At 35.8% G+C, this 17,263-nt stretch overlaps 1 protein-coding gene across 34 annotated transcripts in view; it reads left to right on the top strand.

Annotated features, from left to right (window-relative positions):
- slo (calcium-activated potassium channel slo) overlaps positions 1–17,263 on the top strand; it is a 382,388-nt gene that overhangs the window by 168,545 nt on the left and 196,580 nt on the right. For all 34 annotated transcript variants that reach the window (XM_089089291.1, XM_089089290.1, XM_089089284.1 and 31 more), the window contains exon 10: positions 5,625–5,777. In XM_089089291.1, the coding sequence (XP_088945417.1) occupies positions 5,625–5,777 (153 nt within the window). The remainder of the gene's footprint in view (positions 1–5,624; positions 5,778–17,263) is intronic.

Raw genomic sequence — 17,263 nt, 5'->3', positions numbered from 1 at the left:
AAAAACGGATGTTACCTCGAAAAACCGGTTCGGTTGAGTTACATAATTTCATGCATGCCCCCAAAACATGTTTGACTACTTTATATCATACCAGTTTTTTTTAAGAATGTGCATGTGAACTCATAACTTACATTCATTGTACAATTGACAACAATAACAGAAAAAAACCTGTTTGAGAACATTATATTATTACGACCATACTCTCAAAACATGTTTGACCACATTATACACTGCCAAATAACCAGTCTGATAATCTGCCTTGGAAAGCTGCCAATCCTATACCTTCAAGCAAATTCAATAGATACACCCTACTTCTATCTTTCGTCAACTTTTGCATGGGTCCTTTTTCTTTATTCTGACGAAAAAAAAAATGTTAATTGCAAGGTGACCTACAAAATATAAATGCTTTCATATTTAAAGAGCTACAGTTTTTTGAGAATTGAATAACTTCCATAATTTGAAATGGAGCTTACAAGCGTCATTAATGTTGCCGCATTCCTTCAAAAAAATCTTTCAAAGGTTGTGACATTTTAGTACTCCTCTGAGAAAATAAAAGATGTTGGGTTTGCAAACTTTTTTATGTGTAATAGCATCCAAAAGTTATTTGTCAAAGGACATTATAAAAAAAAAAAAATGATCCATCACAAGCTCGATATAGGCCGAACTTAGGTTGCCACATTGTAAAGAAAATAAAACTGTACCAATCAATTAATTCAAAAAGAAAGAGAGGCAAATAGTATATACAAAAAATGAACAACATTTGCACAGAGGTAAAAAATTTTGAAAACAGGGAAAAAATTGGAGTGGGAAAGAAAGTTTAATTTAAAATAAAGTGATTAAAAGTTTATCAACTAGAATCAAATCTCCTAGAATTTTTCGAGAATTTTTATTTTTAATGCTTGGCTCGATGAGAAATCTGCATTGAGACGATTGTCGTAAGCCAGTGTAATTTCTTAAATATAGAAGTAACCATTGTAACGTTAATAAATGTAGGTAAGTCTTGTTGTAACTGAAGGTGCCGGTATTATTTCAGTTAAGGTAAGGTAGAGAAAGAAAACATATGTCTGTATAGAAAAAAACTGCAAGACATTTCTTTCAAACCATTGGAAAAATTAAAATAGGAACATAATTAAAGTGAACATATAAAATAAAAAACACAAAGATAAATGTAAAAGAACAAATATTAAAGATAATATTAAAGAAAAAAATCAAAAGCGAAAAGAAAGAAATGAAATAAAATAGATATAAAAGAAGCATAAATATACTTACGAAAGCGTATATATCGATACGTATATTAGCGGGGCTGTTAAGCATAAGAATCGTGCACTTCTGGCAAGAATCACGAAAATTGATGGAAATATAGACTAAAGCACGGGGAATCTAATGGTGACGGAAAGCACGTCGAGCAGGCGCTCTAAAGCACCTTTACAAGTGCCCGAAGTTCTAAAAAATGCGCAAGAAGCATCTACAGAAGCACCAAAACCTCTGAATTTATATTTTAAGATATGGTGATTCCATTGGTGGCTATATAAAAAAGTAAAGGATCGCTCTGAAGCGCACAATAGAGCACTAAAAAAGGAAGGGAAGTGCAAAATAGGAACGCCTATCCCGTGTAATACCAAAACAGGCAAAATCATAGTTTAGAGTACTAGAAGTCCGAAGATTACAAGCAGCAGCTCGAGTCTGCGGGTCAAAGCGCAAATTTGTGCGCTCACAAGCGCACAAAAAAGTGCAAAACTGATGGACAGTTTGAAGAAACTCGGGAAAAGGTGGTAATGTAGTACGAAGTACGGGGAACCCAATAATCACAGGTAGAAAGTCTAGCGATCGCTTTATAGCACCTTTGCAATAAATTGCAAAGGTGCTTGATAGATAGGTTCGCTAAATAAGTGCGCTGATAAGTGCGCTAAAAGCGCAAAACTCATCTGCTTGTTACAGAAAGTTCATATTTGGTAGAAACACGGTTTGAAATACCGAGAGTCGATTGGTGTTGAATCGAAAGTGAATTTGTAAGCCAGAATGTGGTCCTGGGAAGTCTTAATGCCCGCTTCAAGCGTGAGAATAGAAAAATTTACAAAACATTAGTTTCTTAAAACAAGCGGTAATTCGAAATGACATCGAAAATGCAATACGAAGTGCGATCTTAGAGCCTCCAGCAGAGCTCACGACATTTAATGACACAAAAGGAATGATGGATTTCGAACACACATAGAGCTACATAGACCTACATGGCATTTTTCGGAGATGTGCAACTGAAAAATCCATTTCCGTTTGATACTTTACTTAACATGTCTTGATTGTCATTGTTATTGGAAAACGGAATACAGAATAAGATAATAATTATCAAATAATATGGTACTTCGTTGAGATATTTGATCACATGCTGAGCAACCGAGATTCTAAGTTAGGCTCAAACCTTAAAAGAGACATCAAAATAGATAATAAATAAAAATGCATTATACTTGGCAGGGTCCTTGGCAAGAACATAACTCGGTGCACTCAACTGAGCTGCTCTTGCAGTTGCAGTTCCCAGAGCATTGTTTTTTGCAACTGAATCGTACAAGCTCTCGACGGGTGACAGAAGCTTGGGTCGGGATTGACCACTAGGGGTCCAAAAGCCCATTGCTAGTCTTTTCCCCTCCGTAATCGTTGGGGTTCTTTATGGGAATAATGGCAAGATGAGAACTGAACCATACCTGGCTTGAATGTAAGCGTTTCGAATGTGCTGATTTAGCGCATCCTGGGTTGGCGGAAGTCGGTCCATGGATGATTCTTTTTTTGTGAACAGCTACTTCCTCAACTTGTTTACCGAAACTTTCCCATTGGATCTGTCATTTACTAGCAGAATGAACTTTACAATATGTGCAAAGTCGTTTTCAGTGAGCTCTTGAAGATGAGAAGACAGGCGGTTGAAAGGCCGATGCTATGGCAATCTGCGCTTCCCATGCTTTCTAAAACCACCCTTTGCCATGCAACAGGAATGCGGACATAGTGTAGCAACCACTTAGAGCATGTAAAGAAGCAGTGACTGTGCCTTTTCTTTGCCAAGTGCAGTTGCTATGTCGTGAAAAGGAAACTCCTCCCTTGGCTGCATGCGACGTACAGTTGATCAACCCCAATAAGAAAGCACTTTGCGATGAGTAGAACATCTACATGTGAATCAGCCGTTCTGACAGTGATGATTTCATGTTGCAGCGAAATCGATGAAGGCAGTGTAGGACTATCCCGCTATCTCGCTCCTCGTGGTTGACAGGATGAATCTCAGCCAAGTCAGATGGAATTGTACTTCTTGCACTTTCACCAGACGTCACGACAACCAAATGATTGATAACAGTGTTGCGATTCTTTTTTTTGTCATGAACTCAAATAGACTCTGCTTGTTGTCTGAACACTGAAGGAAACTAGTCCTTTTCTTGGAATTGACATTCTTTCTTCAACCTTTGTCAGATACATAGCCTTGCCACGTTTTTCTCATGTAGAAGTTTTTAAACTGTCGGACTTATAAAATCCAAAGACGAAGTCAACTCGCTTTGTCTCACTTGCGAACTACTTACGAAGGTATTGGCAGATTTCTTCTGTAACATATTCGCCAAACGTCTTGCTTTTTGGCTTTATAAGGTGAACTGGGACAGCACCGTCAAAAACCTTGGAATCGGGGTGAGGTTTCTCGGTCACAACTTCAGAAGAATAAGCTGTGAGCAGAATTAAAATATTAGACTTCGTGCCGAATCTCAGATTACCCTGATTGGAGATAGAAAGAGGGAAAGACAGGTTTTTGTGTTTGAAGAACTCTTCCAAGTCAGCACCTCTGGTGTTGCAGCCGATATAGAGTTTAACAAATAGGACCGAATCTGACTTGGCCACCTGAAGGATCGATTTCGATTTTAGTATCGATGATGGAATGGGAGTTGAAAATAATGGCATCTTGTTTGAATGTATCAGTGAATCAATAGGCTTTGTACGTTTTACAAAATGCTCTTCCACAGAAGTATCATACTGGGATTGGCCAACAATTTCCGACTGCGGTAACTACTCATGGCACGACAATGGGGTAATCTCCCGGAGTCGATGAAAACGGACTGTCATATATACTTTCGAAAGGATTACCCTACTCTATTAGGGTATTTACAATGTTTTTTTTTGTGTTTGTCTGGAACCTCTTCTAAGATGCCGTGCCAATTTCGTGATCTTCCGCAGTCCACTGTTCCTTCACATTTTGGACTTTCAGTTTGATGAAAACAAAAACTTTGATGCTTTTGTATCGAGGCTGGTAAACTTGAGCTTTTTTAGTGCTTCGGGTGCTTCATAAGACGCTATAGAGCAATCTCTCGATTTCATACCGATCGCCATTGGGTTCTCCCATATTTCATACTGTATTTCCACTTTTCCAGAGTTTTTCAAAACGTTCCATCCGTTTTGCACTTTTTGCGTGATTTTGAGCGCACAAATGCGCGCTTGGAGCTGCTTCTTATAAAAGTCGAAATTCTAGTACTCTAAACTATGTTTTTGCCAGTTTTTGCATTCCATTGAATTGGCGCTTCCATTTTGCGCTTTACGCGCTTTTTGTAGCGCTCTGTTGTGCGCTTCAGAGCAATCTGTTGCTTTTGATTTAGTTACAAATGGAATCTCCATATCTTAAAACGTGTTGTCAGAAGTTTTGATGCGTTTGTAGAAAGACTGGTAAACTTGCGTTTTTTTAGAACTGCGTGTGCTCGTAAAGGTGCTTTTGAGCGTCCACTCGACGTTCTTCCCGTCACCATTGGATTCCCCGTGCTTTAATCTGTATCTCCACTAGTTTTGGTGCTTTCTTCCAGAAGTGCACGATTCTAGTGATATTTTCCGTTTATCAGCCCCACTATATAGAATATATGATACCAGCTTCGTAGTCCTAAGGGACTAAATACATCCTCTAAGTTAGGAAGAAGTGGCAAAAAATGACAAATGTGATTCATGGTACTCTACGGAAACATTTTTATGGCTGGGAAGGGGCTGGGTAATGAAAACGAAAATGATGCAGAAAATATACCACTGGTGCAGTAACAAGTACATTGTCATCTAGCGTGGCAACAAGCATGTTATGGGGGTAGGGATCAACCCCAAGGAATGGGGGTAGAGATCAACACTGCGAATATTTTTTAGAAAATTATGATACCTAATTCGCTTTGTAAGTATGATAAGCAAATCAAGAGGTGTTAAACAATTTTGAAAATGTCGTCTGAAAAGTTTTATCAAGTTTAACGACATTATTATTTTTACTTTCCCAATTTGTTAATTTAACAGAATTTCAACACATTTTGAAAGTATTTTGAAATTATTCTTTCAGGAACTTAATTTGGTCCCAAAAACAACAAAAGAAGATTGAGATACTTGGGTGCTAGCATATTTTTTGTGGGGGGGGGGGCAGAAAATATCCCTATTTGAAAAATTTTCGAGCAGAGTAGGAGAGATAGGGTTCAAAAAGACTTTCCTGCGGTAAATGTCACCAAATACAGAATAAATCCCCATCCCGTGTGGATGTTCATGATGAAAGAGCAAAATTAATTGTTTACTTGTTAAGAACAATAAGTGTATATTTTTTGGCACTCATTTTATTTGCCACAGTCAAATTCATTTATCCAATTTAGGTCCATGAAGCGGACGCGTGCCTTGTTTTAGCGAATAAGTACTGTCAAGATCCAGATGCAGAAGATGCTGCAAATATTATGCGTGTCATCTCAATAAAAAATTATTCGGATGATATTAGAGTCATCATTCAGCTGATGCAGTATCATAATAAGGTAGCTTTTGTTTCTACAAAGTTTTATAGCCTAAGGTGCCAAGGAGAATAAAATTGGATTGTTTGTATCGGTTAAATGGGAAGATAAGCGGCATTTTTATTAAAAAAGACCTTCAGCTCTAGTTATGCAGATTTGGGTAGTTACGGGGGACAAACTTAAAAAAGAAACGTGATTGAATAATCAGCAGAAAAATGCTAAAGACAGGTGGCCCCTAACAGCTGAAGAAGGCGTAGATTTCCTTTGAAGGTGGGATTTTCTTTAGGAATCAATAATTTATTGCTTAAATTATACTGGCGAAAAGCACTGTTAAAGGTAGCTAATCAGTTTTGCTTGGTTACTTCACCCTTCAACATGGCAACGCTGTTGCCATGTGTCCTTGGTACCTTAAATATTTGCATAATTTGAATGTAACTTTTGTTCGATAATTAATTTTGTCTTCTTTTACTACCAGAACCTGGAATTCAGCAGGCGAACATGCAGGAAAGAAGAGACCTTGAGCCCGTTTGTCCAAAAAATTTGGTTATATATATATATACATATATATATATATATATATATATATATATATATATATATATATATATATATATATATATATATATATATATATATATATATATATATATATATATATTATATATATATATATATATATATATATATATATATATATATATATATATATATATATATATATATATATATATATATATATATATATATATATTATATATATATATATATATATATATATATATATATATATATATATATATATATATATATATATATATATATATATATATATATATATATATATATATATATATATATATATATATATATATATATATATATATATATATATATATATATATATATATATATATATATATATATATATATATATATATATATATATATATATATATATATATATATATATATATATATATATATATATATATATATATATACCCTCCCTTCCCCCCAAAAAAAAAAATATCTTGTGCACGTGACTAGAGTTCAGTGTTACTTTCAATTAATTAAAAAATATTTTTTCCACAACATAAGTTTTTCAGGGAAAAATAAACAACTCTATTAAACAACAAATGAATTATTAACATTAAGCAAATTGCTCCCTTAAGCAAAAGTAGAATTAAATAATCTACCAAGTGGAAGACTACAACAAATCAGCATCAATAAATAAATGAAACCCCAAAAAGAATAGAAATTACAGTAAATTACCTAGTCAAACTCAAAACGAGCAGAAATTAATATGATTAGGGATCAGAGTCCCTATGGCTTCTCATGGCCAGAACATAATTTGTACTTTACTGAAAAAAATTAAAATGAATATGAATTGTCAATTTAATACACATATGCTCATATTCATTCTTTAAAATTTAGTAATATTTGATCTATTAAAGTTATAAAAGTGAAAACATTTAATTTTTTCCAGTAAAGTGCAATTTGTGTTCTAGCCTTGAGAAGGTACTTATGGATAACTTGATAATTATAAACAATTCTGAATCTTCCCATTAGCTAGTCATTAATTGTCTTAGTCGAAAAAATATTTTAATTAGACATAAGACAAGATGTATTTATCTAGAATAAACTCTTTAGGGTGCAGTAATTATTTTATGAAATTGATTGCTGGGTGGTAGTTATCCTCTAATTCTTTGCAATTGCAATTAATTGCAAGTGAGCCCTAATCATGTTAATTTCTGCTCGTTTTGAGATTGACTCGGTTACTTATTATAATTTCTATTCTTTTTGGTGTTTCATTTATTTATTGATGCTGATTTGTGGTATTTTTACGCTTGGCATATTATTTGATTCTATTTTTGCTTATTTTGTTGAAAATGTTTTTTTTAATTAATTTCCATTCGTTTTATATTGACATATTCTTTTCAGGGAAACAGAATTGGAAAGCTTATTGCCCTCCAATCACTTTTGACTCTTAAAAAGAGCACTAGAACTTTTAATTTCCAATCAAATTAGCTCCTTTAAAATATTAGCGATTTTACCAGTTATGAAAGGACAGTACTGCCTATTATATTGTTTATATTCCCTTTTAATACATGCATACATATAGTTTTTTGTTTAATTGAAACTCCCCCTAAACGTTCCCTAAAAGTTCAACTTATTTTCATTAGTTACAGTAGCCGCAGAAGTAGTATTAAAAGTATACAAATAGTGTCTTCTGGCTAGTTCCTGGCTTCCCTGAAGGGTTTATCTTAATAATGTAAGCCGTTATTGAGATGTTGCTCTGTCACCCTTTTGACAATCTACATGATCATAGTTCGTTCTGATTTAGTAAGTTAAGATAAGATTTTATTCATTATTAATACACATATAATATGTGTACAATATGTTTATCATACAATAAGTTCAAAATCTGCCTAAATATTCCTTGAAAGCTTCACCTTAATGCCCTTAGCTTGTGTAGTAGCAGTAGTAGCACTAGTAGCAGTATGCACATAACACCGTTGTTTTTTTTTCAACATCAACTTCAACACCGTTCCAATTTAATACCCAAATCGATTCTTAAGATACACCCTTTTGACAATCTAAATGCACATAAGGTATTTTTTAGTTCGAATATACCATCAATATTTTCTCAAATTTTACCTTAGAAGCCTTAATAGTACTAGTATCACAGTAGTTACGGTGGTAGTAGGAGAAGTAGTTGTAATGTTAGTGTTGTATTAGTAGTAGTAGTAAGAGTGGTAAAAGCAGTATTAACAGCGGTAGTAGCATATACATCTTGCCTTTTGATCAGTTGATTATCCCTTTTATGATACCCCAGAAATTTTACCTTTGCACGGTAAGCTGTTCTAAAAATATAGCTGATTTGTGCTTTTGACCCTCTTTTGATGCCCTTTTCATCTTAATACTCTAAGCATTATAAGTTGTTGCAATTGAAGTAGTATTTGGAGTTGTTTAGTAGCAGTAGTGGTATTAGAAAAAGTAGCAGTGGTAGTAGTGTTAGTAGTGCTATGCATATATTACCTTTCGTCAATTGATCTTCCCCTTTAAGTATTCTCTGAAAGTTCCAATTTAATACCCAAATTAATTCTTGAAATACACCCTTTTGACAATCTGCATACACATAGTATGCTTGGATTTAGTTCAAACTCCCCGTCAAAATTCTGTCAAATTCTTAAATACATACGCTTAGCCTTAATTGTACTAGTATCATAGTAATAGTGGTAATAGTAGGAACACTAATAGAATTAATAGTGTATTATTATTAGTAGTAGTAATAATAGTAGCAGCAGTATTAATAAAAGTAGTAGCAGGTACATTTTGTCTTTTGGTCAACTGAATATCCCTCTCTTTATACCCCTGAAGTTTCCTCTTAATAAGATAAGATAAGATAACGTGTATTTCAAGCCAAAATGTGGCCATGTACACAAATAACATACAAGATTAACAAATTACAGCACTCGTCACAATAATAAAGAAAAAAAAAATAAAATAAAAACTACTCTCTTCTTTTTGCAAAATACTCATCAAGATAATTTCCCACTAGACAAATAAATTGTGACGACGTACTTTTTAAGGCATCAGGAAGCAGCACTCCATCATTCCCAAATAAATTTTCCCTTACCCCCAAAAGAACTCGACAACGACTCAGACAATGCTCCAAATTCTCCTCCTCTTCTTGGCAAAGAGGGCAAGCAAACCCGCCGTCCGGGACACTTTTCCTTCTCTCAAAAACTTTCATCTCGAACGGATCCGAAGGCAATTAGATCGTAGCTGCATCCAATATGTAAGGTATCTAGACGGTAAATTTAACTTAAAGTAAAATTCCTGACCATAAATTATCTTAACCTCATTATAATACCTTAAAGTTTCCGAATCCTTAATCTCCTCGCCCCATTTCTGTATCGTCTGGTCTTCCAGCACCCGCTTGATTTCCTTGTACAACTGTAATTGTTGACTAGTTGGTCCAAGGCCGTCATTCCATGCGAAAGAAAACCCTCTCTTATCCAGTACCTCTTTAACTTTAAAAGGCCAAGATTTTTTCCTATGTAGCTCAAGTAACTCATCATATGCAGCCTTCAGTAACCTATCACTGGGTAACTGTAAAACCCTTAGCCAAAATTTTATCATTTGGACTGTCCTATAACTTTTAAGAGACCAGAGTCCAAGGTCTCCTTTAAGAAACTGGGTATGGGTCATTCTATGCAACCCGTACAATCTCTTAACCTCGGCATAATCTTAGATAAGAAAACCCTCTTATGCAAAGACAAATTCTTTATTCCGCTAACATTATTCCTGAAAAGTGAAAATGTTGCAGCTCTTCCCCTATTTAACACTTCTTTAATATAAGAACTCCATCCACCATTGCTTTGGAATATATAACCAAGATACTTTATTTTTTCTACTACTTCTATTTGTTGTCCTCCAAATACAAATATATTATCTATTTTTTCTTTTCTTTTACTGAAAACAGCATCTTTAGTTTTCATAACGTTAAGCTGTAACTTTTTCATTTGTAAACACTCCTCAATTACATTAATATCTGAAGCTCCCTTGTCGATTTGGCCACCAATGCAGTGTCATCCGCAAATAATAACACCTATAAATTCATTTTTCCAAGACACAGCTTTGGAGCCCATTTTTTTCCAGAAACTCCACCATATCAATCAAAAACAAACCGTCTTGGGGACATGGCGCTGCCCTGCTTCACTCCTTTCTTAAGGTCAAATAGCCTGGAAAATCCCGAACCTGCAACCCTGACCATAGACTTAGTCCCAGAATACATACCAATAAATAAACGAATAAAACTTAAAGGTAGACCTACATCTCTTAAACACTTTTCAAGGAGAGTTCTATCTACATTGTCGAATGGCTTTCTTAAGTCTAGAAACGCAACATACAACTAATTTCTACCTGATCCATGCTTCTCTATCAGTGCACTTAACACAAATGGTCTATCCGACGTGCTATACTCTTTCTTGAAACCCCCCTGCTCCTCTTTAATTACCCTATAACCCTCCAACCATTCATTCAACCGATTGTCCGAAATCTTTTCTAAAATTTTACTAAGTGCAGGCGCTAATGCTATCAACCTATAGCTATCATGATCACTAGGACTACCTTTCTTAAATAGAGGTACCATAATCGATACTTTCCATAGGGAAGGCCATACACCACTACTTATAATTCTATTAAAAATATTCACTAAAACTAGAAAAAAACACCATGAAACCTCTTTAACAAAACTGCTGGTATACCATCTATTCCTGGCCCTGATCCTCCCTTCATCTTCTTAACTACTTTCCTAACTTCATCTGAGGTTACCTCTTTCACTAACTCATAATCTTTTACTTTCGTCGGAAACTGCGGAGCAACACTTGATTCTTCACTATCAAGGCCACTAGAATCTTCATCTATACTCTCAAGAAAACAAGGCCAAGTATCAGTTTCAGGGATTTGTAATTGGCCTTTTCCTTGTCCATTCTCTCGCCTTATTCCTGACCAAAATTGCTTTGCATCCCCTACCATATAGGCCTTCGCTATCTCTTTCTGTTCCTCTTTAATTTTCTCCCGTTTTTTCCTCCGTTTTAGCCTATTATATCCCCTTCTCCTTTCCTTAAACCGTAAAAACAAACTCTGCCTTTCTTCCTCTACAGAGCAAGCATTTGCCAAATCTAATAACTCCTCCAACTCCTTTTTAAAAGAACTACATTCATCATCAAAAACACTATTTTTCCTTCTCATATTTGGTTTCTCTGACACACGAGCACACTCATAGATAACAAAACCCAAACCTTCCAAAATTTCATCTATGTCTCTTGTTCATCATGCAGACTCTCAACTTTCTCAATTATGGCTGGCCTCAAAAACTCCTCATTCATCAACTCCAGCTCCTCTTTACTCCATTCACTCTTTAAAAACTTCCCTGAAAAACAAAGATCCTTTGTAATTCTACTTCCAGGACTATCTTGTTTTTTGTTCCTGGAAACTCCTCTTCCAAAACAAAACTTAATCTCAACCGGTAAATAGTTACAGCCTACAATCCTAAGAGCCTCAAAATCAACTTTCAGGGTCACGAGATCAATACAAACCAAAACATAATCAATTACTCTAAGGGTTTGTCCCAGACAGACAGGTAAACTCACCCTCCTCTCCATCCTTCCCGAATCTTCCATTTCCAATCACTAATGCATTATCTGAACAGAGTTCCAGAAGACTTTTACCCCAACAATTAACCCTTCTTTCAATATCTTTGCTCCTTCTAGATGTCTTAAAAATATCAGGTATCAGGTCCGGCGCATCAACAAATGAAACTTGATTACTCTCTTTACATATTCCCGTAAAGTATCAAAGTCACCCACCACCAAAAAATAATCCTTATCAAAATGTGATCGCAATTGCCTAAGCTCCTCCTCTAATAAATCCCATGTCACTTCTACTGCATGCGAACTATTCTGGGGGGCAATATATACGGCACCTAAAATCAAACTTCTATTACTAGCAATATGAATCCGAACCCATTTGATATTCTCCGAGAAACTAGAAATTCGAGAATGTTCACGGAAATTGTCTCGGTGAATTAACAACAAAATACCTCCATAATGTCTCATATTCTTTGCTGGTTTACGCGCCACATTTTCTACCCAGTATCCTTCAAAATAATACACTGTATTGTCACTATGCCACGACTCCACAAGAGCAATAATATCAACACCACCTAGGTCCTTCAGTACTTGTTCAACCTTATTTCTCACACCCTGGACATTCCATGTGATTACTCGCAAAGGGTGAACATGGCTACACTGTCCCTATTCACTTAGAACAAGCTAATCATGTGTCGGCAGGACAAAGGGCGTTTCTGGCTCATCAGGTAAGTATGAAAGTTTATAATAATCTTTTCATGACGCAGCTCTGGTGCTCCTGGACTGACATCTGTCGTCAGCTCTTCCGCCATCAGATCTAGAGTCCTTTCTTGCAACATTACGGGTATCAATACGATTTTGATCATCCGGGCTTATGACCTCCCAGGCTTTTCGCTTTTCAGTATTTTTAACAACTATTGGAGAATTCTGGACAGGACGTGCAGCACCCTTCGGGAAATGCGGTTTTGGATCACGATATTAAATTCGATCACCGTCTCAATAACACTCTCGGCTTGACTATCACTCTCAGAGCTTACAGACACCACTCTGCCAGCGACGGAAATATCCATTTTTTCGCTAGCCGGTTCTTTAGTTAGTTCGACTTCTCTTGTTTCTGCTGACCTGTTTCGAGGAGGCCCCTACTTGTTCACTTCACTGGAGCAGGTGGTTACTTCCTTAACACATTCCGAAGGAAAGTCATTAACAAACACTGCCGTCGATGTATACCTTATCACCCCTAAGCCTAGCTTGATGGTGTTTCGACAAAGCGTACTCTAAGACCGGTCTAAGGTTTTCACGGGTTTCCCTTTGCCTGGCCCTATAGTCGGAAGCAGCCGAAAGCCCATTCCTCTTCAAAAGAGGATTAGACTTAAGAATTATCCCGCGAAATTCAACAGAGTTCATCTTTAGTAAGACTGGTCCCGCACACATTCTGAACACGTCTTAGACGTCACAACGGTTCAGATTTAAATCCGGTACACACTTATTAAGAACCATAATTATTTTTTGCTTCAGCGTATATATAGCAGGATTAAGGGGGGACGCCAGTCCAAAGCCGTTTTGGCCGATTCGAGCCCTTTTCCTGGTTGGCAAAAAGGCTCAAAGACAAAGGTATCAGATTTCACACAGACTTGAGTAAACAAGCTCGAAGAGGCTTCCAGGGGTTCCTTACGCTTTCAATATTAGTTACATTTTCCCAGTACATCCAACTTATTCGCACAATTTGTCGAATGTCCAACTCTCAAGCTAACGCTTTCAAATTATACACACCAAATAAATCATTTCAACAGCTAAAGCTTCACTAAATCAAAGTCCAACTGAGCGATTTTGAACAAAAGGAAGCGTTAACCCCCTCAGCATAATTTATGCGCCCACATCCGTTTGATTCCAAGTATTTTAGGCTCTTTGTCGGGTGATAAGCAATTTGAACCGTTGGTATGTAAAGTATTCGAAGGGACTGCAGTCAGCAAGTGTTTTTTATAAAAATATGCTGCAACCGCTTCAATAGAATATTTTTCGCTGCATTTTTAAGTACCAATTACGACAATATTGACTGCAGTGATCTTGCAGGCAAACCCAAAATAGGTTTTCGAGTTTTTTGGGATTTCAGGAAAAATAGGTGTCGGCTTTAGCATTTTGCTAAATCAAAATGTTCACCTGATTCTATTCTATTAGAAAAGACTGACACCGCCTAACTGCCTCAACTATTAATGTTAGTCAAACTCAAAACGCTTAGCCTACTATGGGAGAGATAGGAAGGTCGCTTCAAGTATGGTCGCCCCTTAATAGGTTCGAAGTTATATAGGACAACATTACATCTTCTCAGTTCTTCATCAAATGCGTCAGCCCGCATGGTAGCAGCTCGTAAATTCTTCCGAACCATCTCAATTTCACCTTTCATCTCTTCACAAGCTTTGGCATTGTCAGATAATTTTTGGTTCAAAGGAGAAAACTGGTTTTCAACTGAAGTAACCTTCACTAAAACTTCCGGCAAAGTATTTTCAGTAGCCTCAATTAATCGTGGTATCAGATCTAGCTTGAAATTAATCAAACAGTTCGTGGTAACGAACTGTAAGTAAGGAGCGACCCGGCTCAATGGTAACCGAAACTCTAAAAAACGGAATTTTGATACCAATAGATACATCAAAAGAATCAGATTTTAATTCTGATTTCAAATATATAAGCTCCATCAAGTTTAATCTTACCCATCAAAAGTTACGCGCCTGAGAAAATTTGGCTGATTTTCGAGAAAAGGGGGAAAGACCCCCTAAAAGCTATAGAAACTTAATGAAAATCACACCATCATATTCAGTGTATAAGAGAACACTACTGTAGAGGTTTAAAGGTCCTATCTACAAAAATGTGGAATTTTGCTTTTTTTGCCAGAATAAAGATCACGGATGCGTGTTTATTTGTTTTTTTTTTTGTTTTTTTTTCCCAGGGGTGATCGTATTGACCCAGTGGTCCTAGAATATTGTAGGCGGGCTCATTGGAACGGAAATTAAAAGTTCTATTGCCCTTTTTAAGTTACCAAAAAAAATGGAGGGCAAATAGGCCCCCTCCCACGCTCATTTTTTTCCCAAAGTCACCCGATCAAAATTTTGAGATAGCCATTTTGTTCAGCATAGTCGAAAATCTAATAAATATGTCTTTTACGATGGCTTAATCCCCCACAGTTCCCAGGGGAAGGGCTGCAAGTTATGAAATTTGCCCATTGCTTACATATTGTATTGGTTATTGGGAAGTATACAGACATTTTCAGAAAGAATTTTTTTCTGGTAGGGGGGGGCTGAAAGAGGGGGCTACTCGGGAGAATCTTTCCGTGCAGGATGTTTCTTTGGGGTAAGGGACATTTCTATGAAGGGGGCGCCGGATTTCCAAGCATTATTTAAAATACGATCAGAAATTAAATTTTAAAAAACAAGTTTTTTCAACTGAAAGTAAGAAGCAACATTAGAACTTAAAATGAACAGAAATTATTACGTATATGAGGGGGTTCTCCCCCAAGTCAATACCTCGTTCTTTAAGCCAAAGTTTTTTAGTACTTTCATAAGAGCTATTTATTCTAATTTACGGCCTTTTTGATTAAGCGGTCATTTTTAAAGAATTGGAACAAAATTCGAACTTAAGCTTAAAGAGCAAGGTATTGATTAGGGGGCGAACCCTTAATATACGTATTAAAAATATATGAATATAGAAGGTCGTTACGTAAGTTATTTCGTAAGTTACGTATATTTATTACTAATAAAAAAGTCAGTACATAAAATTAAACAAGTTTTTAGAAAGCTATTTAACTAACCAAATAACAGTAAATTGATATACACATTCTGTTTTCATTATTCATATATGGTGAAGTAAGATCAAAGCTTCATTTTTTCAAAAACGTTCAAAAATTAAATAAAAAAAAACAAGTTTTTTAAACTGAAAGTAAGGAGCGATATTAAAACTTAAAACGAACAGAAATTATTCCGTATATGGAAGGGGCTTTCCCCTCCTCAACGCCTCGCTCTTTACGCTAAAGTTTGACTCTGTCTCAAAACTTTATTTTTTAAAGCAATAAAAAACTTTAGCGTAAAGAGCGAGGCGTTGAGGAGGGGAAAGCCCCTTCCATATACGGAATAACGCTCTTTACGCTAAAGTTTTTTATTGTTTTAAAAAATAAAGTTGTGAGACAGAGTCAAACTTTAGCGTAAAGAGCGAGGCGTTGAGGAGGGGACAGCCCCTTTCATATACGGAATAATTTCTGTTCGTTTTAAGTTTTATTGTCGCTCCTTACTTTCAGTTTAAAAAACTTGTTTTTTGTATTTAACTGAAACATACAATACTTTTTGTATTTTGTATTTAACACCGAGCACTGGCTGTACTCTCAGGCATAGCCTCAGTTAAAGCTATAGTCGCTCCGTTTGAGGTATTCATTTTTCAAAAATTTCAGTCCTCCCACACACTGCTGCGTATTCCTACTTCAGTAATCCAAATCACGATCAATAATCATATATAAATAACAGTCCAGTCATTATCACAAGAGTCTAAATTCTATTTTGTATTTCACTTGCAAGCAACGCTGAATGGAAACAGATTTTCATTCAGCGAAATGATTCATACTTATTTCCGAAATGTCACAATAAATAGCAATTGCATAGTTAAGTATCTGGTTTCAAGGTTATCCGTATGAAAAAATGTATAAATAAAAATCCTCTATTACAGATTTAAATTTCAAGACATATACACACTGCTTACGTATTCCTGCTTCAGTAATCCAAATAACGATCAATAATCAAACAGTAAGTAAGGAGCGCTCCTAACTGTAAGTTAGGAGCGACCCGGCTCAATGGTAACCGAAACTCTAGAAAACGGTATTTTGATACAAATAGATACATCAAAAGAATCAGATTTTAATGCTGATTTCAAATATATAAGTTTCATCAAGTTTAATTCTACCAATCACAAGTTAAGTGCCTGAGAAAATTTGGCTGATTTTTGAAAAAAGGAGGAAAGACCCCCTAAAAGCTATAGAACCTTAATGAAAATCACACCATCATATTCAGCGTATAAGAGAACCCTACTGTAGAGGTTTCAAGCTCCCAACTACAAAAATGTGGATTTTTGCATTTTTTGCCAGAAGAAAGATAACGGGTGGGTTTTTATTTTTTTTTTTGTTTTTTTTTTCCCCAGGGGTGATCGTATTGACCCAGTTGTCCTAGAATATCGTGGGAGGGCTCATTGGAATGGAAATTAAAAGTTCTAGTTCCCTTTTTAAGTTACCAAAAAAAATTGAAGGCAACTAGGCTCCCTCCCACGCTCATTTTTTCCCAAAGTCATCTGATCAAAATTTTGAGATAGCCATTTCGTTCA

The sequence above is a fragment of the Artemia sp. Qi Xiang Cuo genome, chromosome 5 (genome assembly GCF_049724085.1).
Source record: "Artemia sp. Qi Xiang Cuo chromosome 5, ASM4972408v1, whole genome shotgun sequence".
Classification (NCBI taxonomy): Eukaryota; Metazoa; Arthropoda; class Branchiopoda; order Anostraca; family Artemiidae; genus Artemia; species Artemia sp. Qi Xiang Cuo.
Note: the sequence above shows the minus strand (reverse complement) of the source record. Positions and strands in the feature narration are given on the sequence as shown.